The 27,852-nt window shown below is 43.0% G+C and overlaps 1 protein-coding gene across 1 annotated transcript; it reads right to left on the bottom strand.

Moving 5' to 3' along the window:
- Positions 1 to 4,067: 4,067 nt before the first annotated feature.
- On the bottom strand, positions 4,068 to 26,629 carry LOC126530271 (uncharacterized). The gene is made up of 5 exons (XM_050180663.2): positions 26,489 to 26,629; positions 22,283 to 22,431; positions 10,968 to 11,050; positions 6,003 to 6,092; positions 4,068 to 4,263 (listed from the first exon to the last, which is right to left on the bottom strand). Exons 1-5 carry the CDS (start codon positions 26,600 to 26,602, stop codon positions 4,130 to 4,132), a joined length of 570 nt encoding a protein of 189 aa, XP_050036620.2. The 5' UTR covers positions 26,603 to 26,629; the 3' UTR covers positions 4,068 to 4,129.
- Between the last annotated feature and the right edge of the window lie 1,223 nt (positions 26,630 to 27,852).

The raw sequence follows: 27,852 nt of genomic DNA, 5'->3' as shown, positions 1-27,852 counted from the left end.
TGAGGCCAGTATGGCGTTGCTAGTGCCTCGTCGTAAGGCACAATTATAACAATTGGCCACGTCGACTTTAATACCGGTGTCGGTGCTATCATCATTGCCGGCTTCAGAGAAGCACGATTGAATACCGTGCAAGAAAGAAGTACAGTGTACACCACCAATGCGAAACTGACAAACAATTTTAAAGCGTCGCGACGGAACGCGCTTCTGTCGAGGCGTCAGAACTTATCTCGCAGCGACAAAAAGTAGCACATTTCTGTGTAGTCCCGACAGAGAGTTCCTGTTGCGACGTCAGAATCGCTGTTGCGATAAAAAGTTGTTGGTCCTACTTCAGACACTCTTGGGGTCGCGACAGAACGTTTCTGTTGCGACTACAGAACTCTTGGCCGTCGCGACCGAGTGTTTCTGTTGCGACGTCAGAATTGCTGTCGTATAAAGTCAGTCGCTGTCACGACAGAAAGCTGTTGTTGTGACTACAGTATTCTTGTCACGACAGAAAGTTTTTGTTGCGACTTCAGAACTCTTCGTCGTCGCGACAGAATCTTTCTGTTGCGACGACAGAATTTCTGTCGTAACGTCAGAATCGCTGTCACAATAGAAAGCTGTTGTGACTACAGAACTCTTGTTGTCGTCACCGAAAGTTTCTGTTGCGACTTCAGAACTCTTCGTCGTCGCGACAGAATCTTTCTATTGCGACGACAGAATTTCTGTCGTAACGTCAGAATCGCTGTCACAATAGAAAGCTGTTGTAACGACTTCAGAACTCTTGTTGACGCGACAGAATGGTTCTGTTGCGACTTCAGAACTCTTGGTTTTCGCGACTGAATGTTTCTGTTGCGACATCCAGATTTCTGTCGTAACGTCAGAAATGTCTGTCGCAACTACAGAAACATCAGGAACTTCTGTCGTACAACAGAAATTTCTGTAGTCGCGACAGAAATTTCTGTAGTTACGACAGGAATTCCTGTTGTCTTTTTCAACTCGGAATTATCACTCCCTTGCACGTGTTGTGAGGTGCAGCCTCAAATGCATTATCTCGAAGCTGCATCCATCCAGGTTAATTTACCTTATTCTCACATATTTCTCAGCATTCTTTGGCGTACTCGCCACAATTATGTTTCGGTTGACGTTCGGGCATATGATGTCTGATGCAATGTGGTCCAAGCTTAGACCAGCTGCTTCAACGATGATTTCCGTGCCTGCTAAACCGATATTTTGCGTCATATCTTGTTGTTCAGTTCTCAAGTCGCCTATTTCCTTTCTGAAATCCTTTTCAACTGTTTCTTTAATGTCTTTGGAGTGCTTTCCTTTAGTTCAAGCAATTCACTTCTAAAATCTCACTTGAATTTTATTAGGTACCCAGCCATGTCTTTCGACATATCGCCTACAAATGCAAGACACAACGAAACTCAAGAAAAGTTTCATTTGGCAATACCGACCACAACATGCACATAAAAAGCGTTAAAACAAACGTGGTTAAAGGAATGGACCTGCAGTAAGATTACAGAGTGATTAGACGATGCCGACGGCACGTTGTCAGCACTGCCAAGTGAAAGAGTCTGTAGCGGGGAGTGTCCTCACGTAGTCTTCCGTGTGAGGTTACGCGCTGATCGCAGGAACTATCGACCGGCATGCTTTCCAGCATTGACACGTGCATGGCTGCTGTATTCCTAGGGCTAAAGGCGCAGCCTCACTAGTAGAAATTCGCAGCAAGATTGCAGAGTGATTAGACGATGCGGACGGCACATCGTCACCACTGCAAAGTCTCACTCTTGCACAGACATCCGAAAAACTAGGGTAGTGATGAAACGTAAGATAATGCTGGCAAAAAAATTAAATGTAGTGTGCATTTCGGCAAGACATCTTGGGGTAAGGGTATAATGAAGAAAAATCGCCGCTTTAAATAGGCGTACTAGTTCACCTAAACAACCTTTTCTATGGGCGTAAAGGGTTGAGTTGTAGGAGAAAACATCTTGACGGGAGGAATTCTCCTTTATGTACGTCACCGTTGCCCTCGTGACATTGCTGCGGATACGTCTTACACTGCGCATCCTCATAATTTCGTACTTGCATTTCGGCATTACTTAACGTTGGTGCAGTGCATCAACAGAACCACTTCACAAGGATACACCTCGCGCATAGGGTCAAAATAAACTCAAGCACACGCATTGTCATTATAGGCGTAACGTCGAATTGCCCATTATAGGCTCGATTCACATAACTTGAAACGTGATTGGTATCTGCGAATTTTTTTTTTTCTACGGCAAGCCGCTATAGAGTTTAGATGTTGCGGTGGCAAACGCTGCCGCTCGCTGCCACACAATAGCAGTGCCTAACTGTCCCTGCATTTCCTTCCTCTTTCTCTAACTGAAGTAGAACGCATCAAGGCATTGCGCTTCAGTCGAAAGTGAAAGGCGAATGAACGCAAGGCGCAAGGTAATATAGGTAATCTGAGCAAGAGTGCCGATATTTGACATCATAGGCGCTATATTCCCTCATGAGCTCAGATTTGAGCAAGCTTCCGAAGATGACAAAATTGTTCACGTAGCTCGCGCAACTGAGGTAAAAAATTATGTTGCCCTGAAAACAAATGTCGAGAACTTCTTACGAGTGCTCGAATACAACGTCATTTAAGAGCAACAAACAAAAGGATGGTCAACTGAACTCAATTGCACAATATCCAGCTGCAGAAATCTTATCTATAGGCTACCAGTCTGGACATAAATACAAGCGTAATGTGAACACAATTAAGAGTGGCTAATAAAAAAAAGCAATCTTGATGTGCCTCCTAAACAACAAATATATCTAGCGGTTCTGTACGGACACTGTTCTATATTAATGGGTGACCATTCTAGGGTTGCTCCCCTCGGAAATGTCTGTCCGTCCGTCCAGCTATGTGTAACGCGTGACGCGATGCGCTCCATAGGTGTACATGGGGTTCTGTAGTACAATATAAGTACACGTCTCAATATGAGAATGCCTTATGACTACGTATGAGTACTGAGATTTATGATTATCGCTATATACAGTGAGTAATGAAGAGCTATTAGGAGTAATTAAGGTTAACAAAGGACTAATAGAGGTAAATACAATGCAATTATTCAAGCCTAGATAGGATTCCTGAAGACTTATGAAGCGTGAGGAAGCTTAAAAAAGATTAATTCTGACGAAATTACTTAAGAATAATGACGAAATGAGGTTAATAAGAATATTGAAACAAATTAAAACTATGTTAGGGTAAGCTACATAGTATAATGTAGAGTAATTAAGGTGAAATATAATTAATCCTATACCATAATAATTATTGGTATTTAGGAGTATTTATCCTACTTAATTATAAAATATATTTAATTTATTTAGAAACTGCTGTCATCATGCGACCACTTAGCCCAACTAATGGTTAACCATTCTATTGACAAATTAGGTGCTGAATATTTATTTATTCAAATAATCTATCATGTAAACTCTAATTTAATTCATTCATTCCTGACGCCGCCCCAGCTCCGGGGGCCGCCGGGACCCTCTCCATCGACGTCGCCGCCGCTGGGAGGCGGCTCTCAAAAGTTCGGAGTAGGAAGACCAGCTCTGGGCAGTCCGGCAAGCCGCAGATGGCGCCCGAGTCGAAGGACTTCGAGCCACCACCTGAGGCCTCCACAACAAAAACTGCCGGACCATTCTTTTTAATAAGGTTTCTTCTTTTTCATTCATTAAGCAAACATCACTATAATACGAATAATTAGGCTTAAATAAGTAACTATGTAATCAATTATTCAAACGTCGCCATCATACGACCACACGCGTTCGGAATGTCAGAGATGCGTGTGTGCAAGGTGAACGATTGGAAAGAATGCTTACTCACTATCCGACAAGTCCCACTGGGGAGTTCTTGCTATAACAATTTTCATTCATCCCATGTGCAGTGCAGTACAGTACACTATGTTATAATTATAATAACACTGACCTTACTCCACTCCTGAAAAGCAGGCGTAGGCTAGTTTTGTTTCAACTGATTCAATAATATTATTTAAGACAGCTTTATCTAAGTAAACACACAAGAACTAATCCTTGGACAATCACTTTTATTACTACATGTATATTCTACGTTTAGACACATTTCTGGTGGCTGGCTGATCTACGAGGTCTCCTGCTGGCAAGTACTGTTGTAAAGGATTACACTTGGTCCAGGGCAGTAAGTGGTGTATACGGTTTGGCATCGACTGGAAACGTTTCGGTCTGCTGCGCTCGCCGTCACTGCAAGGTAGCACTCTGAAAAAAAGATAAATATGGCAAAAGGCATAAAGTTAGTTCATTTCAAAGGTTCTTCTCGCGCTGTGTACTTAATGTGTGGGCCCTTTTGAACTTGGTTGACTTGCTCAACCCTGGCTTGCTGTGTTGGTAAGGGGACACAGCAAAATGAAAAGGCCACACAAACGATATCATCACTGTCGTCTCAGCTTCTAACTACAGTTCAGTGTTTTATAGCGTAAGCATGCTAGGGCTACATTATTCGAAAATTCGTCTTTCTGTAACGCGTAACACGATGCTCTTCATAGGTATACGTGTGGTACTATGAGATACATATGACAATTACTGATGTCTACGCATGGATACTGATATTTATGATTATGACTATATATAGTGAGTACTGGTAACGTATTAAGAGTAATCAGGGTTAATAAGACTAACAACGTTAATTACAATGAAGAAAGTCAGCCTAAATAAGACTCCCAAAGACTCATATATGATAAAAAAACGTAATAAAGATTAATTGTGATGAGATTACTTAAGCATAATGTCGAATTAATAATTAAAACAGTCAGGCTAATAAAAGTTAGTTTAGGCTAAATTATTTTTGCTTGTATATTAACACCACTCCCCTCTGTAATGCCTTTGGACCCTGAGGGTATCATAAATAAGTAAATAACCTAGTGTAGAGTAATTTGGGTAAATTAGTCAAGCCTATTGAAATACATTTAGGGGTACTTTAGATTCACTTAGTGCTCCTGCCGCAGCCCTGGGATGTAGCTTTGAATAATAATAAATATAACTGAGCCTATACATTATACGAATAATGTTAACTTGATTAGGGCTAATCAGGAATAACTAAGGGTAATCAGGATTAATTACGAATACACTACTTAAACGCAATAAATTTTGACGATGGTAACGATGATGAATTCCTATTGCGTTGCTTAACCCTAATTCAGATTAATCACGGTTACATTAACTTCGCCCGATACGATTAATTCCGACTGATAATTAGGAGCACCAATTAAGTATTTGCGACAGGTCGTTGCCATACTTGCACCACGTTGCCTCATCCTCGACACAGTTAGCCGCGGTGTGCGTAACTCGGCAACTCGATCAATTATTCGTTACTGGCGCTCTTTGGCCATTGTAGCCCTTGGGCCATAAAACACTATTATTCATCAATTATTTCTTGCGCGGATGCATGTTGAGCGACTGAAGATAATGCTTACGCACTGTCTGACAAGTCCGACTGGGGAGTTTGTGCAGCAATTCTTATGGCGAAGGTCAGTGTGGGCGCACCTATCCACTACACTGCGCTTCTGTTGGCATGATATGAATAATTGGTTACATTTACTCGACTCACTAAAGCGCTAATGTGGCGATGCGTCTTTCGCAGCGCCGATATTGCAACGATGTTGCAGAGCTCTTTGCCAAGAGACTGCACGCCCGGAGCATGTATTTAGGCATGCAATCTGCTTACGTGGCATTTTCTTCGCTCCTCTATTTGATGTGCAACGTTAGAGCAAAGGCAGACATGTTTCCACTCTTCTATGGCAAAAAAGAAATACGCATAGCGTGCATGCAGGACAGCTTAGGTGACACGCACTGCGGAATGGCTCCACTTGTCGCAGCTGTCATGTGCTCTAGCAATAAGCTTCCTTGCACATTCTTGAAACAAGTAAAAAAAAGACCACTTTCACGCGCGATACCTCGCTGTAGGCAGGGCTAATGAGTTGTGATGATGAAATACTTGCCGTGTTGTGTAGCATTATTATCTCGAACCACGACAAAGCATGTGTGGTTGGTATCCATGGTGACAATCTTGTGATTCATTGCATCCTCAGCTGCAGAGTGCATAAGAAAGAACAATGGTTACTGGCAAATGGTTGTACTAATTTGGAAGTTCATTATTGTAAAAAAATTATGAGAAATGGCTATAGTATATTCAGCACTATTATAGTTTTATCGAATTTCCTTCATAGTGAATGGCCGATGGTCTAGCAAAAATAAATCCACTTTTTGTCTTCATCTCGCAGTGCCGTATCGTGGGCAGTTCAACAAGAGGCGTTTTACGTCTTCGTCTGCGCGGCCGCAATGGCACATCGGACTAGCAACGCGTAGATATCTGTACAAAAAGTGACACGTGTACGCGGGCGGCGTAAGAAAGTTGCGCAATTACTATTCTCGGTCAACTTTAGTGGAATGAACAATTTAATGTTAGGGTCTGTGAAGCATACCTATGAACACTGATTTTAGATCAAACCAGGTGTTTGTAGTAAGCCGACAGTACACCTGTCTCAGCAAGAGACGGACGTCATATGGGTAAGATTCATTGCATTTTCATTTTCGAGCAGCTGCTTTGCCGCAGCGTTCGCTGCACTGTTTCCACGAATAAGGAAGTTTCCTGGTATCCACTGATCCGCTGTAATGTGATATCAAGCGCTGGATTTTCTGTGTTCCTTAAAGCTTAATTGCATATATTAAATGTGGAATCAAGGCACTTCGGTCTGGGCTCATTAGTGATGGGAGGTGCCGAGGACGCCCTGTGAATCACTGAGAATAAGCAACTTCTGTGTGATATCTACTGACGCTATGAAGCGCGAAGGTGAGGGGATAGCAAAGAGTTCGGTGATGGCAGACGATGTAACTTTACATAATTTAAACGTTTGTTCTATCAGGTCCGGTATGACAAATTCGAATGCTGACGAAATTGCCACGAACCGTCTGTATAAACATCAATATACGGTGGATGTAAGGAGTAAATCCGGACAGTGCAAGCGCACGTGGGAAATCTTTGAGGCGTTTTAGATATTCACAAGTGCGTTAGTTCTGCGCCCCTCCCACTATCAGCCAAAGAAGTGGATTATCTCAGTGGCTAACGCTTATTCTTCTTTTTCAGCTCTATATGCAACCTTCAATGATGTGTTTATATGCTGCTTTGCAACTAAAGCATTTCGTTGCTAGTCAGCGCTCTGCTCTGCGCTCTTTATTCGCTCGCGCTGTTTCTGTTTTTTATTCTAAAGCTGAAACAACCAGCCGCTTTGAACACACTGTGAAATCCATCGCAGTGATCATCTACATGGACCAGCCTCAAGCAAGCTAGCAAGCACATGTATGTGACTACGGTGTCAGACGTTCTCTGAATATCAAGGAACACGGTGATTGTCAAACTTCCGCTGCTGCGTTCAGATTTACTCTTGCGACAAGGTCTAGCGCAGCATTCATAGTGTAACGCAGAAAGTTGGGCTAGTTGGTGTTGATGCCGTTGCTGTGACATAGTTACTAGCCCGAACAAGACTGACGAAAAAAAGGTGGCGCAGTGCAGACCACTCTCTTCTGTCGCACCTTTTTTCCGTTAGTCTTGTTCGCGCTGGTAACTATGTCACAGCAAATCCATAGTGCAACGCCGCTTTCTGAATCATGTCACATTGTTAGATATCACTTTCGCGTTTTAACTTCACAACTGAAGTCGACTGTCCACCGTCTCCTCTATTACCTTACGTATGCAGCTTGTGAGACACGGGTCCGTAGGAGTCTAGACAAAGCGGGGCCTTACAAGAGTTAAGGATTGGGCTTACACGTACGGCTTTCAATGATTGTGGAAAAGTCTCGTATATCCACAAGTCTTTAAGTTACTCTAAAGCGCAATTTTACCTGCCGGTTCGAAGTTTTTGAAGATCAAATATGTAACGCCATATGTAACGCACAAAGACAGCTGGCAGCTGTCTTTGTACGCAATCACGCAATTGCACATTTGAACTCATATAAAATAAACCTACAAACTGGGTGTGTCCTGGTCAAAAACATGCACGAACTCTGATTTCCGAGAGCTACAGAACAATTTCATTGTAAGAAATTTGTACACCAGGTCTGGCTAGCAGATTACGAAATTATTTACCTTTACAACACATAATCACACCCATCCCAGTCACGAGAGGATAACATATTGTTTAGCTTAATTATATTATTTTATAAGTGACATAGAAATGCCCACCGACGTTCTGTTTTCATAAGTAAGAAATAGCTGCACTAGTCTTTTCGTGAGCTCATTCTTTTAAGAGAAAATGTCATCTGTTTTGCCATAGGACTACCCGCATTCGCTTGATAATCACTTCGATATACATTGAAAAAAAAAAACAGCTTTTACACATATCATAGACGAGACGCCCAAAAAGATCGTGCGAGCAGTTCTGGAGGCGAAACTGCGTGTTCGCATTCGTCGTTGTATTCCGCTCCGTGGCAAAACCGACAAATGCGAACTGGAGCGCAATAATCTCGGTAGGTGCACCAGGCATAACTTATCGTGTTTGTCGACTGGCGGATATCTCAAAGGTATCGCAAGGCGGGCCAATGGAAGCATCAGGAAAGGGCGCCGTTTTCCCTGAAACCCCATTAGGAGTGTGTTCTAGTTGACGTAATCTCGTTTCTGCAACAGGGCGACGTGGTTGCTCCATGTGAGCTGTGCTTTCTTTATAGAGGGCGCGAGTAGGCAGACGGATCACTCGAATGTACAGTTTGCTGTTACAAGTTGCTTCTGTACTGGAGAAGAACGAGCAGTAGGCACTGCTTCGAGGAAGATGACGACGACTAACTTGGTGGAAGCCGTGTGCCTGGATTGCCTGAGCCGTGTGAACTCTCGCTGCGCGCTGTGTGACGCTCTGAGAGCTTCATTGATTACTCCAGAACGCCTCTCGACACTTCTGCTTATTTTTGATCATTTGATTGCGAGTTTAGATATCGTTACGGTATTGTGCTCTGCAAAAGCCTAGGAAGGAGATCTAATTATTTGTGCGCAGATTGAACTTTTTCTCGCTGCTTAAATGGTCGTAAATATGTTGTAAACAAGCCTCCATTTCGCGTGTTCCTTCCGGTAACTTTTTCAGCTGCAAACAAACTCAATTCTGTGGTTTTACCGGCAAACACCCTAATCTGAAGATGAGGCGCGCCATAGTGCAAGGCTCCTGAATGATTTCCGTCAGCTAGGACACTTTAACCTGAATCCAATGCATACGGCCGCATTGTATACGGCCGCAGCAACGACCATTGCACTGTCGGCTTCGAGCTCAGCAACGCAACGCCATAGTCACTAGGCTGCTACGATGACGTTACTAAGCCACGCCAAGTCATGCACATTACGTGTAGATATAGCCATTTGCGACTATTTGCGACAGGTCGCTTTGCGATCATTGGTCGCGCGACCACTGTCAGTCGCCGGTGTGAATTAGCCTTAATAGTACTGAAATTAGTAGTAATTATTCTGTGAAGACGAGTTATTAAGATTGCAAGGCAAGATGAAAAGAACCCGCGAGAAGCTAATAGAGAATCTGTCGTAGCAGTGTTTGAGTAATTTTGCAAGCGACCCCATGTTCCGGCGCACATGACACGAAGAGAGGAAGGCACTCTAATTAGAAAAGAGTTCGTAATTTTGAAGTTTCTTAGCTGCGCTTCCGCTTGAACTCATACAAATTAGCACCATGTCCATGCACCGCAAACTACCCACGTATAGAAATAAATGTTCATTGATGTGGTTTTTATCAACACGCTTGATTCATCAATGTACCTGCCAGCTTTATTCTCTCTGATGTGCATAGGTTGAAATCAAAATCACATTACAGGGCTCTACTATGGGCTATGAGAGATGCTATCGAGCAGGGCTCCGCAATGAATTCAACCCATCTGGGATTTTTTAGATACATTTAACATGCACGCAAGTATTTGTGTATTCCACCTTCAGTGCAATACGGCAGTTGCGCGCGGAAATTGTGTGTATCGTCACACAATTGTGTGTATGCATCAGCCCTCTTGACGACCGCAGAAAGCCACTGTCAAAACGCTGGAGTGATGAAACGTGGCAGCAGCAACGAGCGAATTGACCTTCGTGCAGCTGCTCCCATCAACGCGGAGTACGCTTCGAAAACAAAGCGCAGCGTGAACTCTGTGCCCGTCGCAGATGGCTTTTAGCAGCGAGTGGCCCGACCGTGCACGCGCTGCTGCGCGGGCCTCCCAAAGTAGAACGCGCCCTCCTATCTCCCTACCATCCCCCCGAAGCCTTGCACGCGACGGAAGGCGGCGCGCTTCTGCCCTACTTTCCGCCGTTGCGTTCGCGAGATTCAGCCATGATCGAAACCGTTGCATGCTTTTACTCGCACATACAGCATACGGCACGTGGTTACGATTTTATCGCCCTTGGAGCTTATGCTGAACATCACTGCGACGCCGATGGCAGAAATACGCCTGGAGTAACCATTTAATTTATATCGCTATGAAAGCGACGAGAGGGAAGAGGCATGAGAACAGCAGAGAGGAGAATGCAGTGGAACCACGAGGCGGAAAGAGGAGGAGTTCATGGCAAAAGGGTGAGTAGGAAAGCGGAGCGTCGACGGCGACCAGGCATGCTGCGAGCGCGGAAAGAGAAAACGCTAGCGTAGGCTTCGGACTCGCTGCGCATGCGCTACTTAGCCTGCAGCGTTGCCGCCGTTAGAGAATGCGCTCCGCATCATCAACGCGTTCCTGTGAGCACGGTTTCTTTCTGAACACTGAGCTACGGAACCGATGGAAATGCTTAGTCTGCCGCTGCTGCTAAACGAGTTGCCCGAGCACAGGTTCAGCGCTGCCGCCGAGAGGACCCTTTCGTTCAGAATCAAAATTTCTGCCACAATATACTGCGACATCAAAACAACTATTAAAATGTTTCTATTAGGCATAAAAGGAAATCTTACTTGGGTCTTCCTGGTAGAATACCGCATTTGGACACGTGTGGTTACCGGTTGTAGTAGCGGTCATGTTGACTTTGTAGCTGATGCTGCAAAATACAAGGAAACATGGTACGAAAATTTGCAATTATAAAGCTGTTTGACGGCCCGGCGAGGCACCCTCTGATTTTCTAGTCTTTGAAGTTGAGCAGAATTGATGCAACCACGCAAATGATAGCGTGAGGGCGTCTAGATCATTAGTTCTTGTTTTATTTTTTTACTACACTTGGGGTACAACTTGGTGCGTTTTATTCCATTTGCACATACTGTGTGGTTGATTATGAATTCCAGGCAAGAAACGTATTGTTTCTATGCTTGTTACGCTCTTTACGAAACGCTGAAACACTAGATAAAGAAAAAGTGACTTCTCTCTTGAACAAATGAGTTGTTGGGGCTGTGGAGTGAAAGCACCACATCCCACTTCATTAGCGTGGTGTGCCAGTGAATCATTCGCAGCGTTACGAACACAACACACTGAATCCCGTTCATCTGGTAGGCGCATTATAAACGTGGCTATGATTGCAGAGAATTCAGAATTTAGACAAGTGATTGGTGTCAACCTGTACTGCGCCGAGCCCACAGTATTATGTGTTATCTTCGTAAACAGCTGCCGTTGGTCAAATTTGCGCAGTGCGTTAAATTGTTAAAGTACTGTATACATTTAAAAATAACTAGCATTATTTTCATCTGATTACAATTTGCCAAACTCTCACCAGTCGCGAAACCCCGTGATGTCAATAAATACATAAGGATGTAGTCTGTTTTCAATTCATTTCCTTTGCTACCACCTTTATGACCTACAGCATTACAAAATGGTGCATGAAATAGAAAGCGGGTGTTGAAGCATAATCTAAAGAATGAGAGATCATTAAAATAATAGAATATAAGCGAAGAAACCACTGAAATATTTAGCCAACCACGAACAAACAAGAACATTGTATAATTACAAGAAGAAGTCATGGAAACTTGCAGAAAAATGATTTACACTATGTAACTTAGTAAACGCACGTGAGCAGCCAGTGCCTATATTGTGTCGATTTTATTTGACAGAGTTGGTTAATTGTGGTGATGATTCTCAATCAGAAAATGACGCGGTTGCTATAATACGGGCTTTCTAGATTAATGCTCCATGAGCATATTGAACACAAATTTTGCAAAAAACGCGTTCAATGCAAAATATGCGTTTTACACATTTAATCACCTTCAATGCATATTCTGAATGTGATTGTTGGAAGAAAATGTGAAGAACAGCGAGAAGGTGAAATGACGTGGGGGGCAAGACGCGGCTTGCTGGAGAGAGAACGCGTGACTGTTTATATTGGTGACGCTGCCGAGCAACTGTTTATTGGAGTCAAGAAATCGAACAGCGTCTTTTTTTTCTCAGGTTCCAAGTGTTTGGCCAGACTTCCTTGGAAGGGTGCCACGTGAAAGAAGCGCAATCAACTTTCAATCTGACGTAGCAGTCGTGGGTTGGCTTATGTATATCAGGCTATGGGGACCTTAAAACGTGTAGTAGTCTGTCGAGACTTCGTGACACATGTGCCAAAAGTATTTAGATAATTGGAAAGCCATTAGAGTGTACATGTTAATTGTAGGCATTATTCTTTCGTCGTGTTGCTTAATATTGAAACAACCACCATCACGATGTCGCCACCGTCACGTTCAAAACGGCATTTTGAGAAACGGTTGTCACTGCTTTGTTATCACTTGTAAGGGGCAGTAATGTTTCCAATAACCCACACTGTGACTCTATATCGTAATACATAAGGGCTTTGCTGAAGTTTTTAAGGGCTTGTGAATTTTGCGACCACCTTTGACTGTTGTAGCGCGCAGCATCGCGTTACTGTGGGAATTTTCCTCTTTTCTTTCTTCCTTCTTTTATTTTCTTTACCCCTTTGTCCAGCACTTACACTGGCTGACCTCCCTGTGTTTCCTTCCCTTTTCTCTCTCGCTCTCTCTCTCTCTTTCTCTCTACCTCTCTCATATTGTAATACACTGAATTCAAGTAAATATATATGAATGTTGGTATTCTCAACAGCGAGGTTGACCCAATGTTACCCGTATTTCATCACGATGCTCATTCCAGCAATGTACATTAGCTTACAATTAGGTAGGCTTAAAACCATGCGTCATTTATTGCACCATGCAGCAGTCAACGCTGTGGCGGTAGCGTCATACTGTCGTGTGGACGTATAACAAGAGTTGACATAGCTACTGGCAATATGTCAAACTTAAATATGTTAAAATTGTTTGGCCACTCTTTCTGCGCCATGATTGATTCCAGAAGGTATACCAGATTGAGGAGCAAACAATGTTGTGGTTTACCGAAATAAATTAGTTGCGGCATTTTTGCCACGTGCTCTAGACAACGCATTAGGTTGCAAAGAAAACCGTGGGATATAATGTTATGTGGAAGCACAGTAGGCATTTACACGATGTATTTTCAAGGGGTAGCAAGCACTGACCAACACGGAAGCCAGCCAATATCAAGCAAGACACGTCGTTGTCCTGAGAACAGCCAGAGGCCGCTTATGGGTACGCCCCACTAAATCCAAGTGTCGACATCTTGTCCGACTAGCACGTAGCAATATGTTCAACATCCACGCTTGCTTGCAGACAAGAGTGGCGAGCTTCGGCGATTTCCCCTACCATGGACTCATTGACTTCTACAGCAGTGCGTTCTTGCAGTATCTCTCTCGCTTGCTTTCTTCATGCATTACTGCTGTCTCCCCCAAAACAACTTCTTTATGGTGCGCAATGTATTGCTTACTCTTAGTATTGCTTTGTGTGTGCGTTCACATACGCCACTATCAAGGTGCGCGCGAGCGTGTGTCTGAATCATAAAGCCTTGCACAAATTATCACGCACGCATAATTCCCAATATCCCACTGATCAGCGCGCCCGGCTCCCAACTCCGCATTGCCACAGGGCTTTGTGTTTGACCACTAGCGCCACTGGTGGACGAAGTTTTCTTTTTGTGTGTCTCGTGGTGGAAATGTAACTGATGAGATAGTTTGGTGAAAACGACAAGGCGGTGTAATGAAAAGGACGGACGGGCCGCCGCAGCAGACTCCCGATAGAGATATGAAAGGCTGCTTCAGCAGCAGTTTATTGAATAAGCAAGGGTAGGGCACGTTTCTCATTTCTACAGTTTACAAAGAATACTGTAGTACCTTGGACTACTGTATTTCCTTATTTCAAAATGGAAACATTGGATCTCTTTTTCCAATAAACCGTCACCGAATTCTAAAAGTTTTGTGGGAATTAAACGCAGGATCTGCCCTGGACAAATCGATAGCGCACCTACCTCAGTAGGTTATTGCTGATACGAGCCGTAGTTGAAGACCTTATTAAGTGACCGTAACCGTAATAGTAGTATTAACCGTAAAGTTAATTTCTATTTTCAGTTTACTTAACATTGAAATTTAAAAATAACATTAAAACAAGTTGAGTAACATGTTTTTAGGACACTTGGTAAAATATTCACATTGCAGTTGCTCGTAGAAGTAAAAGGTTACATAAAATAGGCACCATACACTGTAGGTAACTAGGCGAAGCAACTAATGACGACCAGCGTTGACAGCCAAATCAGTTTAAACATATAACGAAAAATCCCTTTATGAAACACTATAAATTAAATACAAATACGTTGGTATTTCTATCTAATTTATCCAAAATATAGCGCAACAAATATGCGCGTGTCGGCATGGGGACCGCAAGATAACTGCAAATGTATTGACGAACTAATGTACTACATCGTATAAAGAAAGAATGGTGGGATAAAGCATAGGACAGAACCTGCGCTCTGTCGTTTTTTGCCATTCGTGTGTTTTTTGAGGGACGTTACTTGTTTAATATGAACCAACTAGTCGACAAGAGAATAATTCTACAAATTTATCCGGTATGGAAGCCTCTAATTATAGGCGTGCCTGTCGTTTCTTTCTTTTGTTCTTGCAAATATATATAAATAAAATTCTTGTCAGTCCGCGTTGTTTGTAAGCAAAAGCCAGCAAAGCCTTCGGGTTGCGGAAATCAGCCTCGAAGAAGTGAAAGAGAGAGAGAGAGAAACAGAGAGAGAGAAGTTATTTGAAAGAACGCAGGGAGGTGGGTCTGAGCTAACGCGCTCTAGCCTGCTGCTCTGCACAGGGGGAGTGGGAACGAGGACATAAAGGTGTGATGAGGGATGATGATGATGACATAGAGGGATGCGCAACGGTAAAAACAAGTTCAACCCTCTAATGACAAACATTCAGAAATCTCATCCATGAAGTCCCTATCTGTTTCCCTATCTAGTCTGTAGTCACTGGTTCAAGTGAACCTACAGATAAACGCGCTAAGACGAAGGTGGTGTGTGGGCCTCCCCTGCGTGAGCAGCACGAGCGCCACAGCATGAGTGGGCTAGGCTGCAGCGGCACCGGCACCATGTTTAATCGCTGCTTGCTCTTCATGCAGTTCTTCGGCTTCCTTGCTGTACCCCCCCTTTGCGGTGTCACATGGCTTGGAACTGCTTCGTCTGACTTGGCTCCCTCGGCGGTCGAGCACGTGGACGTCATCGAGTGCTTGCCCAAGAACTGCGCTATCGCTACCATATGCGATTACCTCGGCGTGTCCCACTTCAAGCTACAGCATGCCAGTCACCCCGATGCCCTGTCCTTTGATCAGCCAATCATCGACAACTCTCGGTCTGTGACGTCAGCAGCCGACGGTATAAATGTCCAGCGCGTGGATCGTCTCTTCAGTGGGCTAGGCTGCAGCGGCACCGGCACCATGTTTAATCGCTGCTTGCTCTTCATGCAGGTATGTTACTATTCTGATGCCGAGTGTATCCGATCTGATGATCGCTTTCTGCTGCTGCTCCCTTGCCCACAACGTCTTGTATCTTGCTGTTCGCATGCATTGTATTGCGCAAGTTGTCTCCTATTAAGCGGAGATGTGGAAATCAACCCTGGCCCGGGCCCTCGGTCTAAGTCTAGGCGTGCATCCGGTTCTGCTCCCGATGAGAATGACGATGCTCGCCCTTCCTTTGATAGCCATGATAAAAACGACCCTTCGGTATCCGATATGTTCTCTAAATTATTGGAGGGGCAGACCCAGTTGGCACGAGATGTTGCGGAAATTAAGTCATTTCAACAGTCAGTTGCGCGTCGCTTTGATGTTTTAGAGTCACGTGTTCATGCACTAGAATCCACTCCTATGTCCAAAGACTCTAGTTTACTGCGTGATTTACGCGCTGAAATAAATGCCTTGACTACTAAGGTAACGGACTTGGTCTTAAAAAATGATAGCCTTGAAAACCATTCTCGTAGAAACAATCTGATAATACATGGTATTTCTGAAGTAATGGATGAAAACGCTACCACCCTGATGAGTGCAGTTTCATCTGTGTTTACTCAGCACCTGAATACTAGCTGCCCTCGTATTGAGCGCTGCCACAGGCTCGGTAGAGCACGCACTGGTTACATTCGTCCCGTCATTCTTAAACTTTCTAACTTCAGCGACAGAACCGAGGTTCTTAGGAACGCTTCAAAACTCAAGGGCTCAAATTTCGTGATTAAAGAAGACTTCTCTTCTAGGGTTCGGTTAATTCGGAAAAAAATCTGGGATGCATCAGCCTCTTTTCGGGACAGCGGTTCTGTTGTGAAGTTGAGATACGATCATGCTTTCATTAACAAGGTTCGTTATAACTGGGATGACAGTTCAAACTCATTAGTAATGGCACCCGCTCAACGTGTTTCTTCTGAGTCTGGCCATTTGACTTCCCTTCCATCCACTTCCTGAATTCGTCCTGGTCATTTTGAGAACCTTGTTGTCTTGAATATAAACGCTCGTAGTATTGTTAAAAAATTTCCTGATTTATTGTCCCTTATATCTATTCATTCCCCCCACGTTATCGGCATCACTGAGACTTGGCTGCACAATGGTATTTATGAATCTGAGTTCACTCCACCCGGTTTTGTTGCCGTGCGCTTAGACAGAGTTAGCGGTACTGGTGGTGGAGTGGCACTGCTTATCCGGTCGGGTATACGATTCTCAGTCTTGCCTTCTCCTCCAGAAACAGAATCCGTGTGGTGTAAAATTTACCTTCACAATCGGCGTATTGTGATTAGTGTTATATATCGTCCCCCCCGGCTCTACTCTTGATGTTCTTCATGCTGTTTCAAACTTCATGAGTGAGATCAACATTGCTTCGTCGAATTTTATCTGTATGGGTGACTTCAACGCCCCTGGCATCCACTGGCCGTCATTGTCTGCAGTCGGTCGCGACACAGCTATTTGTAAAGAACTAATCAACATTTCCTTGTCCTTTGGTCTCACCCAGGTTGTTTCTAGCGCAACCAGATTAAATTCCGTCCTTGACTTAGTTTTTTTAAGCGCTAACCTAGCCGAACGTGACTTTTCTTGCGACGTAATCGATGGTATTTCAGACCATAGAGGCGTTTTAGTGTCACTCTCCTGTCCAATTTCTAAATCCCCCTACACGTTTACTAGTTTCCCTGATTTCACTCGTGCGGACGACAACTCCATTACTGATGCCTTATCTCATCATTTCGATACGTTTAGTGCACTTGCAGACAACCAGGACGTCAACTGCCTTGCTAATTACTTTGAGCGTCTTGTCAAATCATGTATCGAACGTTTTGTGCCCATTAAGACTAAGAAAAAAAATTCTGACATTCCTTGGATGACTCGCGATATTTTGCATTTGTCCCGTCGCGTTCGAAGGTTAAGGCGTTCCAGAAGAGGCACTGATCCCATGGCATTGGATAGGTTTCTTAAGGCAAAGAAAGAACTCAATCTTATGTTGCAAAATGCCAAGGATTTCTTTTTTCGCGTTCGCCTGCACAATTTGTTAAGGACTAACCCACGAAAATTTTGGTCTTCTATTTTACCTCGCGGTGCTTCATCCACTTCTTTCAGAATAGATAATGACGTCACCAACGACCCGGTGGTGATATCCGATGCTTTCAACAAGTATTTCCAATCCGTGTTTGTTTGCGATAACAACCTTATCCCGACACTTACCACTATAGTTTCTTCTGAAGCAATCACTGACGTTGAGATAAACTGCGAAGGCGTCCTCAACCTTATATTAAACCTGGATGTTAAGAAATGCACCGGTCCGGACGGGATACACAATGCGTTCCTTGTTCGTTATTCGTTGTGGTCATCAAAATATCTGTCAGTCATATTCAGAAAGTCCTTATCATCCTCTACTGTACCTTCTTCATGGAAGTTAGCCAAAGTGCTCCCTCTTTATAAATCTGGAGATAAGCAGTGTTTGTCGAATTACAGACCAATTTCACTGACGTCACAGTCATGCAAAATGTTGGAACACATCATTCATAAGCACATCACGCTCTTTCTGGAATCAAATAATTTATTGTCTAACATGCAACATGGGTTTAGGCGCGGCTTTAGCACGTTAACGCAGCTAGTTGAGTTCACGCATGACATTTCATTTAACCTTGACGTAGGCAACCAGGTCGATGCAATTTTTATAGATTTCTCGAAGGCATTTGACACCGTTTTACATTCTAAACTTATTGCTAAACTTAATGCTGTACTGAATAATCCTCATTTGGTTAACTGGATTTTAAGCTTTCTCTCATTTCGCTCCCAGTTCGTCTCTTACAGTTCGACTGACTCCGCTACTGTTGATGTGACATCAGGCGTGCCCCAAGGCTCCGTCCTTGGGCCACTTCTTTCTTTATTATACATAAACGATTTGCCACTTCACTACTCTTCTAACATCCGTCTCTATGCTGATGACTGCGTTTTATATGAAGTGATTAAATCTTCTAATGATCATTATCGCCTCCAAGAGTCGTTTTCTAGGTTTTGCGATTGGTGTAACACTTGGCAAATGAACATTAATTTCAATAAAACCGTTCTGATGTCTTTCTGCAACAAATCTTCCCCCTCCCTTTTCAGTTACTCGTCCAATGGCCGTACAGTAGATAAGGTTTCTGAGTATAAGTATCTTGGTGTAATTTTTACGCATAACATGTCATGGTCCAAACACATTGACTACATATGCAGTAAAGCACTAAAAAAGTTAGGTTACATGAGGCGAACGCTAACCCGATCTCCTAAAGACACAAAGTTACTAATGTATAAATCTCTAATCCGCCCTGTTCTTGATTATGCATCTGTAGTTTGGAGCCCGCATAAGCAGTTGGAGATTAATAAACTAGAGGCTATACAGAAAAAAGCTGTGCGATTTATATGTCATCGTTACGATCGAGACTTTTCGCCCTCTTCAGCACTTTCTTCCTTGAACCTAAACACGCTCTCTTCTCGTCGCCGTATCGACTCATTAAAATTCTTGCACTCCATAGTCAATTCTTTAGTTAGGCTCTCAAATGATAATTACATTAACTTCACGCCGGGATCATCCACGAGAAGACATCATGACCTAAACTTGATACCCTACTACGCACGTACTAACATGTTCAAATTCAGCTTCTTTCCCCGCTCAATCGAAGACTGGAATTCATTACCTGGATCCATTCGCTCATGCTCATCCCAAATTTTTGCAACCGCCATCCCAGATGCATAATCATGGGTATAGGTATGGGCATAATCAGGCATGGGTATGCCTGGCAGCATTTGTATTTGTATAACTTGTGTATTCTTTCACCAGTGCTCTTTTGCAAAGTGTTTACTTGTATTTTTGTGTATTTTCTTTTTTATCTGTGCTCTTTAAAAGTGTTCACTTGTGTATACAGCTGTATACTCCAATGCTTTTTTTTGTACATTTTCTTAACCCACTCCTGCTATAGCGCAAATTGCGCTGCAGTATGTATAAATAAATAAATAAAATAAATAAATGTAAAGACCCGCGATAAGCGGCTCCAGCCAGGCGAGCACCTGCAGGGCACTTTTAGCGGCCGCATTCTGGAGACCACCGAGAACAACGCGCACTGACTCTACCAGGTGCTTCAGCATTTTCCGAGCGCTTCCTTCTCATTGTGTCCATCTCCTTGCTTGCCCGTAGTGTCACCTGTTTCATTGGCCCTATCATTCTTGGCTTCATGGCGCGGAGGACCACTAGGGCATGCTGTAATGGCCGTAGGCCTAGAGGGCAACAAAGGCCATTCCGTGTCTGCGTCAGCCGGTGGAGGTGAATATTCGCCGCGTGCTCTCATCGACCTTGAATTCGCAATAGAGGAAGTGAAAAATTCCCAGAATTGTACGAGCAGGCTCTTCAACTAGACATAACACGAGAGAGCGCTCCCTTTGAACTTCCAAAGGCTAGAAACAACTTGAGCGAACTAATATATCTTTAACATTATCCTGGATTCGTAATTTTCTTTCTTTTCGAAAACAGTTTACTGTTGTTAACAACGTCTCTTCCCCGTCTTCTTCTGTTAGCTCTGGTGTGCCACAAGGCAGCGTCCTCGGCCCCTTACTCTTCTTAATCTACATTAACGACTTACCCACCCAGATTACTTCCTGCATGCGCCTTTTTGCCGATGACTGCATAATCTACCGTCCTATTCACACGACTGACGATCACTTGAAACTTCAAGCAGATCTTAACCTTATCGCTAACTGGTGTAACAAATGGCTCATGACACTAAACTTTACAAAGTGCGAGGTGATGTGCTTCAGCCGAAAATGTGTAAATTCTAAATATTCGTATCACCTTAATAACACTATGCTTACCCACACTTCATCATATAAGTACCTTGGTGTTGTTCTTACAGATAATCTTTCATGGGCCTCACACATCACTTCTACATGCGCGAAAGCATCACGTTCTCTTGGCTATCTACGACGCAACTTGCGAAATTCCCCGCCAAACATTCGAAAACTCGCTTTCCAAACATTCATTTTGCCACAGTTAGAATTCGCCTCCCCAATTTGGTCTCCTCATCAAAATTATCTAATAAATATGACGGAAATGATACAACACAGAGCAGCCCGGTTCATATCCCGTAACTACAGCATAAACTCAAGCATTACACAAATTAAACTAGACCTACTGTTGCCGCCTTTAGATATCCGCCGCAACATCGCTCTTCTCTGCTTATTCCACAAATATATTTACACTAATAAACGAACCCGGTTACAACTACAAACACCCCACTCTTTTTCACGCAGATTACATAATCAGTTCAGTTTTATGCGCATATACGGTAAAACAAATGCATTTAATTCATCTGCACTACCACGTGCCATTCGTCTCTGGAATGACCTCCCCGATAATATAGCCTCCATATCTAATCCCGACACGTTCCGCTCTCAGTTACTCATGCTTTTCCCATTTAATACCGTTCACGAGTAACCAATCTAGTGTATGTTATCGTGCATTTTTGCCATGTTGTATATCATTTTCATAAACGGTATTACTTTGCTCTGTTAACAATAACAAGTGTTCGTGTGCCTTCAGATATTGCTTTGTATTCCTAGTGCCTTCAATATTGTGTAACACAGTAATCTTTTATAGCACTGATCCTGTTGGAAATTTGTACTTTATACCTTTACTGTTTAATATGCCCCCCTTACTCTATGCCCTGCCATAGGGCCTGTAAGGTTCTTTTGAATAAATAAATAAATAAATAAAAAAATGTGGACCGTGAAATGTAATTACTCATTGAACCTCCTGTGATTTAACTCTTCTGTCTTAACTTTATTGTAAAATAATGTGAAAGACGAGAGATGAATCATTAAAGGGACCCTAAGGGAAACATAAATCAGTTTAGACTGATTGACTAAGTATATTCTTTAAAAACTGGACTTTTGGTAATTTTGTCATAATATGTTATTTGGAGAGAAAAAATACGGTGAAGCTTTCACTTTTTGAATTTTTGAAACCAACCTCCGCGCTATACTTAATGGTGACGTCATAAATTTTCAGGTTTTCTAACTTTTTTTTTTTCAAATTGGGGCCGTAGTGGACCTTTCGGAATACAATGTAGTCCATCTTTCACGGCATTGCAAGAGGAATTTACTCGCACCGATTACATTACTTCTCTCTTCTGTTTCGCGTTAAATTTTTGTACAGACAGTGCGCGCGGTGTACAGTACTTCAGCATTGCTTGTTTTTAGATAATAATTAGTCCCAAAATAAAAGAAATGTTAATTATATTTAGCAAAACAGAGTGATAATTTTTTTAAAGCAAACTTATTTCTTTCCTAAGGTAACTGTGGCTAGGCTGTGAGATTTTGTTATTGTTGTGCCTGCATTTAGGGGTGACATCGAAATACAAAGGAAAGGTACAACGGAGTCGGGGCAAGCTTTCTGTGCAGGGGTGCAAAAAATTCTTAATACTTACTATGTCCCATTTGGCCATCTTGCTTTTAGCGTGTATTCAGTTATGCTTTCTCCGACTACTCTGTATTTCGTGCCAGAGATGCAGCGAAACGGAGTGTTATTCTTGTAGTTTCTTTGCAGAATGAAAATTGTCTCGTTCACAGATTGCATCTGAAAACGAGAAATTCGCGAATCAGTCTCAAATGAGATGAGCTCAGCGACATGCGACATGCAAAAACGTTTATTTCGAGACACGTGCCCATAAAATATTGCCCTGTTTAGAGAGTTCGTAGTGCTGATGGGAAACGTACGTTTAAAATTTCCACTGGAAAGCAATAAAATAAATTCCGGCCTTTTTAAAGGCCGCTTCGCACTCTACTGCTAACGCTAAAGTACTAGGCAGGGTCCGTGAGAAAGAATAATGAACACAAAGACCGCGCTCTGACATGGTGACTATGTTGCGCTAATCCCTTTAATAAAAAGATCGGCTATCACTGTTTAGTATACGATAGTGTAGCTCAAGTATAGGGCCGCTGCTGCGTGCTGACATTCATTTCATGAATTAAAATCGAAGATAGATCATGTGGAGCATTCGATAAATACACAAGAATAAAAATAGGAGCATTTGCCTGGTAAGCAGATGGCTAAGACGTGCATCTCCTGTCAGAGGTAATTGATATTTTGTCTTATGTAGTGCTGACCACCAAGAAAATGGGTAACCATGGTTCGCCAGGACCATGCAGATGAATCTGCTGGAGCTCCCGTGTTCTACGACGTACCGCAGAAGGAAAACTGTGTTAGTCTGCAGACGAACAGGTCAAGAGATGCGGGCACTAGGGGTGAGTCTGCCGCTAGCTGTCTTTTTCTGTACACGCCGATGCATTTTCGTTGTGACAGTTAAGCTATGCCTACAGTTGCAACATTTTTGAAGATGTGCTTAGCACAATATATTTAAATTAGTCAAAGAAACACGCAAATTTTGAATTACTCGTATATTCGTATTATTCTGCAGCAAATGCAAACGTTTACCCGTAGTCCTAATGCCGAGAACTTGCCTCGCACCTAACGCCGAGCTGGCCGACTTTTTTTGCTGCAGTGAGTAAATACAAAGCGCTAGTTTACGCTGTCTCTCACTTAGACGAATGCCTCGAACGACCGCATTTAGGCGGTGGTTCGATTTGTGCATTACGGCGCATTAAGCGTCGTAATGGACAAATTTAGAATTCGTTAAAGCTTGTTGTACCTGAGAAAGAAGAAGCAGCAAAGCCGGCGATCATGGAAAATCAGTGTACTGACGAAATCCTTAACGGGGAGCAAGTTTAATTAAGGCCAATATTCGCCATCCGCTCAAGACGAGGATGAACATGCCTATATTCTACGAATTCGGCACTGTTATAAAAAAAAAGAATACATACGATACGCAAAAGAACGGTTAATTACTATGTTTCATAGGCACACTGGCACTGCACTCAGTTTTAGTTGAACGCTAGCGTAACAGCGGTGTTACAGAAATAGTGTTACTGCTCCAGAAAACGAACTTCGCGTCAAACAAGCTTTAGTACGCCGGGGCAGTGTTGTTTGAGACCCGGAAACCCTAGTCAATGACGCTTTACATATCGCGTACATAACGCACATAAATGATTCTTTCTTTTCAAACTTCGCGTGTGCGTGCGAAAAGTGCAAAAATATCGCAGTGAAAGCCGGGAGCGGGTTGTATCTGTGCATTCCAAGCCTGCTGATTTGAGGTGAAATTAGTGAAAGCCAGCCGCCCACGGTCTCTGCACTCAAAAGGCGGGAGTGTCCATGCCGTCGGCCCTAGCTCGTGCTCGCCGATAGGTGGCGCTGCTATCCCGCTGGCTGAAGGGGAACGGCTGGGAGCAAGGAAGGCTTCTTTCGACGTTGGGAAAGTTCGCAAAAGGCAACACAGCGTCGGATGGATCGATATAAATCTCGCCTTGAAATGGGCCTTAGCGTTGGCAAGGTTTCAAGTACAGTAAGCGCGCCTTCGCGGCTGCAATAAGTTCACATGAATATGGTTAAATCGGTTACTGTATAAAAGGTTAAACAATACGCGAATGGCAATATTGAGCAACCGGATGTTCGATGTGAGCCATTTTTCTACAGGGAGGTTTGTGGAGCACGTGATAATTTGAAAATTGTGGTTTTGAACCATGAGCTACATGGAGCCTGTTTTGGGAGTGACGCTGCCAACATGGGCGCTCCTAGTTTCGGTGTACCAATCATTACATAAGCAGACATTTTATCCGTTGCGAGTCACAACAGGCTAAAACGACGTTTTTCAGGCATTCGGGTGTGTGTGATAACTTCATTTCATTTAATTTATTGTACCCTCAGTGCCTTACAGCTTTAAAGAGGGGAGTTGGCAAGTTATACAACACGGTCTAGTGCATGCAACAAGCTACAAACATTTGAACTATGAAACTAAACATGTGGAACAAAGTTCAAGAAAAGTGTACAATCCGAAAACTTAGGGAAACCAGAAGTGTATATTAGGAAGCAATGGGAAATCAGGAATAACAACATAGAAGGATGGTAGACTCGTTTTAGAAAGAAAGAAAGAAAGGGTTAGAAAGGGTTTAGAAAGGAAAAGGGTTTAGAAAGAAAGAAAGAAAGGGTTAAATCATGAACTACGATCGTCAACCATGGGAAACCACCAATTAGAAAATGTTTACTAAAAACAAAGAATATTTGTTGGAGTTCCCCTAAACTTCGATGAATCAGTGATGCTTACTATCTTATTTTGGAGGTCATTCCTTTCACGGCAAGGCTTCGATAAAAAAATGAATTAGATGAAAGATGTTTCCCAGTTCTACATTGAAACATATCAACTTAATAAAAGAAGGAATGGAACAGCTCAGCAGGCGTTCTTTTTACATGAGCCACGTGCTGTGTGAGGTTTTAGCTATGTTGGTAATTGGTGTAAAATGCACATAAGAAATTATTTCGGAAGTAGTAAACTAATCTATAATTTGTACATTCGTGTTACATGGATAATTTGCGGCTCTGCAGGTTCGTGCTACACTCGGGTGAACGGCAATTTGCCCTCTCATGAATATTCCTTAACCTTACTGGATTCTGCAGAACATGTGCTGCAGAACACGAGGTCGCAGCTGTTTTATTTAACTGCACAGTTTTTGGCAGACTTCGAGAACACTACAAATTCTTTATCGCAGTATTTAAACTTGGTGCTTCTGAGCTCAGCGAGTTAGCGAACTTTCACCTAATTCGCAAGTAATATCTAGAACTGGAAGTACATTGGCATACATTCTGTGCCTAACCGAATATGAGGCGCCCTCACCTCTTCATCAATTTGCGGCACGTCGACTGTACCGCGTGATGCGTACTGAAGCTTACGTGGTTAAGCTTTTTTTGCTACCATTGATGCATAGCACGTGCGTGAACTGTTGAGATCACCTGGAGCACTCGTGACAAATAAAAATAGATAAACAAGTGGTATTGGCAACCAAGACTGTCAATCAAAAGTACTGTCGCTTGCCCACGTTTTATAATTGCATCGCGGTTATCACTTTGGACAGCTCCAATCAGCGAAATTTAAGCCGGCGACATTGCCGACGAGCACCATGTTTTCACGTGTCCGAAAGAAGTTCCAACAATATATTAAACCAGTTTTGCATTAGGAGAGAAATTACCAATTGGCCAATGGAAAAGTAGTTCTTTTTGATGGGGTACCTGACAAGATGTTCTATTTTACGCAGTTTAGAAAGCTCGGGGCAATGCGAAAACCGCTGCTATGAATACGCTCACTTGCATAAGGTACTCTAATACAAAAACATGTTCGAAATATTTATGCATGTTATAAAATTCCAGTAGGACAAACTCCTTGAAACAAATGCATTCAATAGAATCATTAAGCATCATAAACAAGTTTTCGCATACATGTATTCATAGAGATTAAAGCGCTGATAATTCTGACGGTAAAGAAAATTTATGAATAAACAGCGCACGAGCAGTAAAATATTATTCAGACTCTGCAGCACCCAACTCTTTAATCCTCAGTGACTGAATTGCACCCCCATATTTACACATACAGACCGTGCACCTATTTTATTCTACTCAAAGCGCATGTTATCAGCATTTTAGTACACCAGCCTTATGCTTCCCACAAATATTCACAAGCTAACAGTAAAAGAAACTGCACTTAGGATCAAAGGCACCTATGCAAACAGTAAAAATCATACAAACTCACGTCAGAATAATTCTGCTCGTCGTAGTGTTTTGGGTCTTCTGCGTAGTCACTACTATTTGAACTAAAAACACTTGCTACAGCGAGCATACAGAGAAGGAGTGGAAGAGTAAACATGATGCTACTTGCGTCTTTAACACAGCCGTGCGGAATGCTCCTGCTTTTATGAAGAGCCTTTTTATACAGATCAAGTTGAATACACAAGCTACGTATGCACTGACGTGTCAGTAACATTTACAATGAACTAAGATACAGCAGCAAAAGCGAGATTTTTTCTGCGGTTTTTTTAAGGTCGCATAAAAGGGCACTGAGCTAAATATGATTGAGTGTCAAAAGAAAAACAATTTAGCTGCAGATGATATTGTTGATATTTTTTTCGAGACCTCTGAAACTTTTACCGGATATAGCTTACTGCTTGCTTATATCTGTTTCGTTGTGGCAAGAAGATGTTATTTAGGTAAAATAGAATTTACGGCAAATTTTACAAAGAGGTAATTCGGTATTTAAGCAAAAAGATAGCCGGTATTAAACTTGATGTGGTGCGAAATATTTGGGATAGCGCTCTGGCATGATTATGGTTGCATTTAATACAATGAACTTCGCCATTATTTGCGTAATGTCAGAACAACCAAAAATTTACTTTTTGGTTGTTCTCTACAAGGGAGGCCATATATTCATTTTACTTAGTTCACGCCAGTTCTACAAATTTGTCAAAGCTAAACTTTTCACTTCATACTTGCTTTGGTATGCAAGCCAAAGCTACAGTTATTGAGTTATCATAGGAAAAATACAGCGCCCTTCCACTCTGTGAAGATGGGTGACCAGCGAAGCTGTACTGTGTGATAACTATACTGATTGAATAAAGACACATATACATAATTTCGATGTTATCTCGTCTTCTATTTGTCTCACTTCATCACCATGGTGACCATAGGTTTGTGGTCACTGTGATATATTGCAATCGGTTGCACGCGCACACTAGCCACGTTCTCCCCGCAGGGGCTTCTGCGCAAGCAGGCGTTTGGTGTGTTGCGACACCACGGACCCGAGCACACGAGGGTTGGACCCTCCCGCGTGTAGCCGTGCGCGGCTTAGCCGTGTCCGGGGAAAGGGGGATCCTGGGGGTTGAGCCGATGCCGGGTGTTTGGACCTTTAAGGCCCCCCGGCGGAGGCAACACGCCTCTTTGGCCTCTGCTTCACGTAGACGGCACCCCCGGACTGACCCACCCGGGGGAAATTGGTAGTCGCCTTTTCCTGTCTCTCTCTTCTCAAACCTTCGTCTTTATCTCTTACTTTACATCTTTCCTGTCTTCTTCTCTCTTCCATTTACTTCCTTTCTCCACGGCGGCAAGGGTTAACTTTGTGTG

Source organism: Dermacentor andersoni, chromosome 10 (genome assembly GCF_023375885.2).
Source record: "Dermacentor andersoni chromosome 10, qqDerAnde1_hic_scaffold, whole genome shotgun sequence".
Taxonomy (NCBI): Eukaryota; Metazoa; Arthropoda; class Arachnida; order Ixodida; family Ixodidae; genus Dermacentor; species Dermacentor andersoni.
The sequence above is the reverse complement of the archived record's forward strand: the minus strand, read 5'-3'. Positions and strand labels throughout refer to the sequence as shown.

Bases quoted from the DNA above. Each gene is read 5' to 3' on its own strand.
- LOC126530271 (XM_050180663.2), bottom strand. From the start codon at position 26,602: ATGTTTACTCTTCCACTCCTTCTCTGTATGCTCGCTGTAGCAAGTGTT. The intron at 11,051-22,282 runs GTAAGTATTAAG...TGTATTTTGCAG, and splicing joins AGATGGCCAAATGGGACATA to CATCAGCTACAAAGTCAACA. The intron at 4,264-6,002 runs GCAAGTATTTCA...TCTTTTTTTCAG, and splicing joins TAATAATGCTACACAACACG to AGTGCTACCTTGCAGTGACG.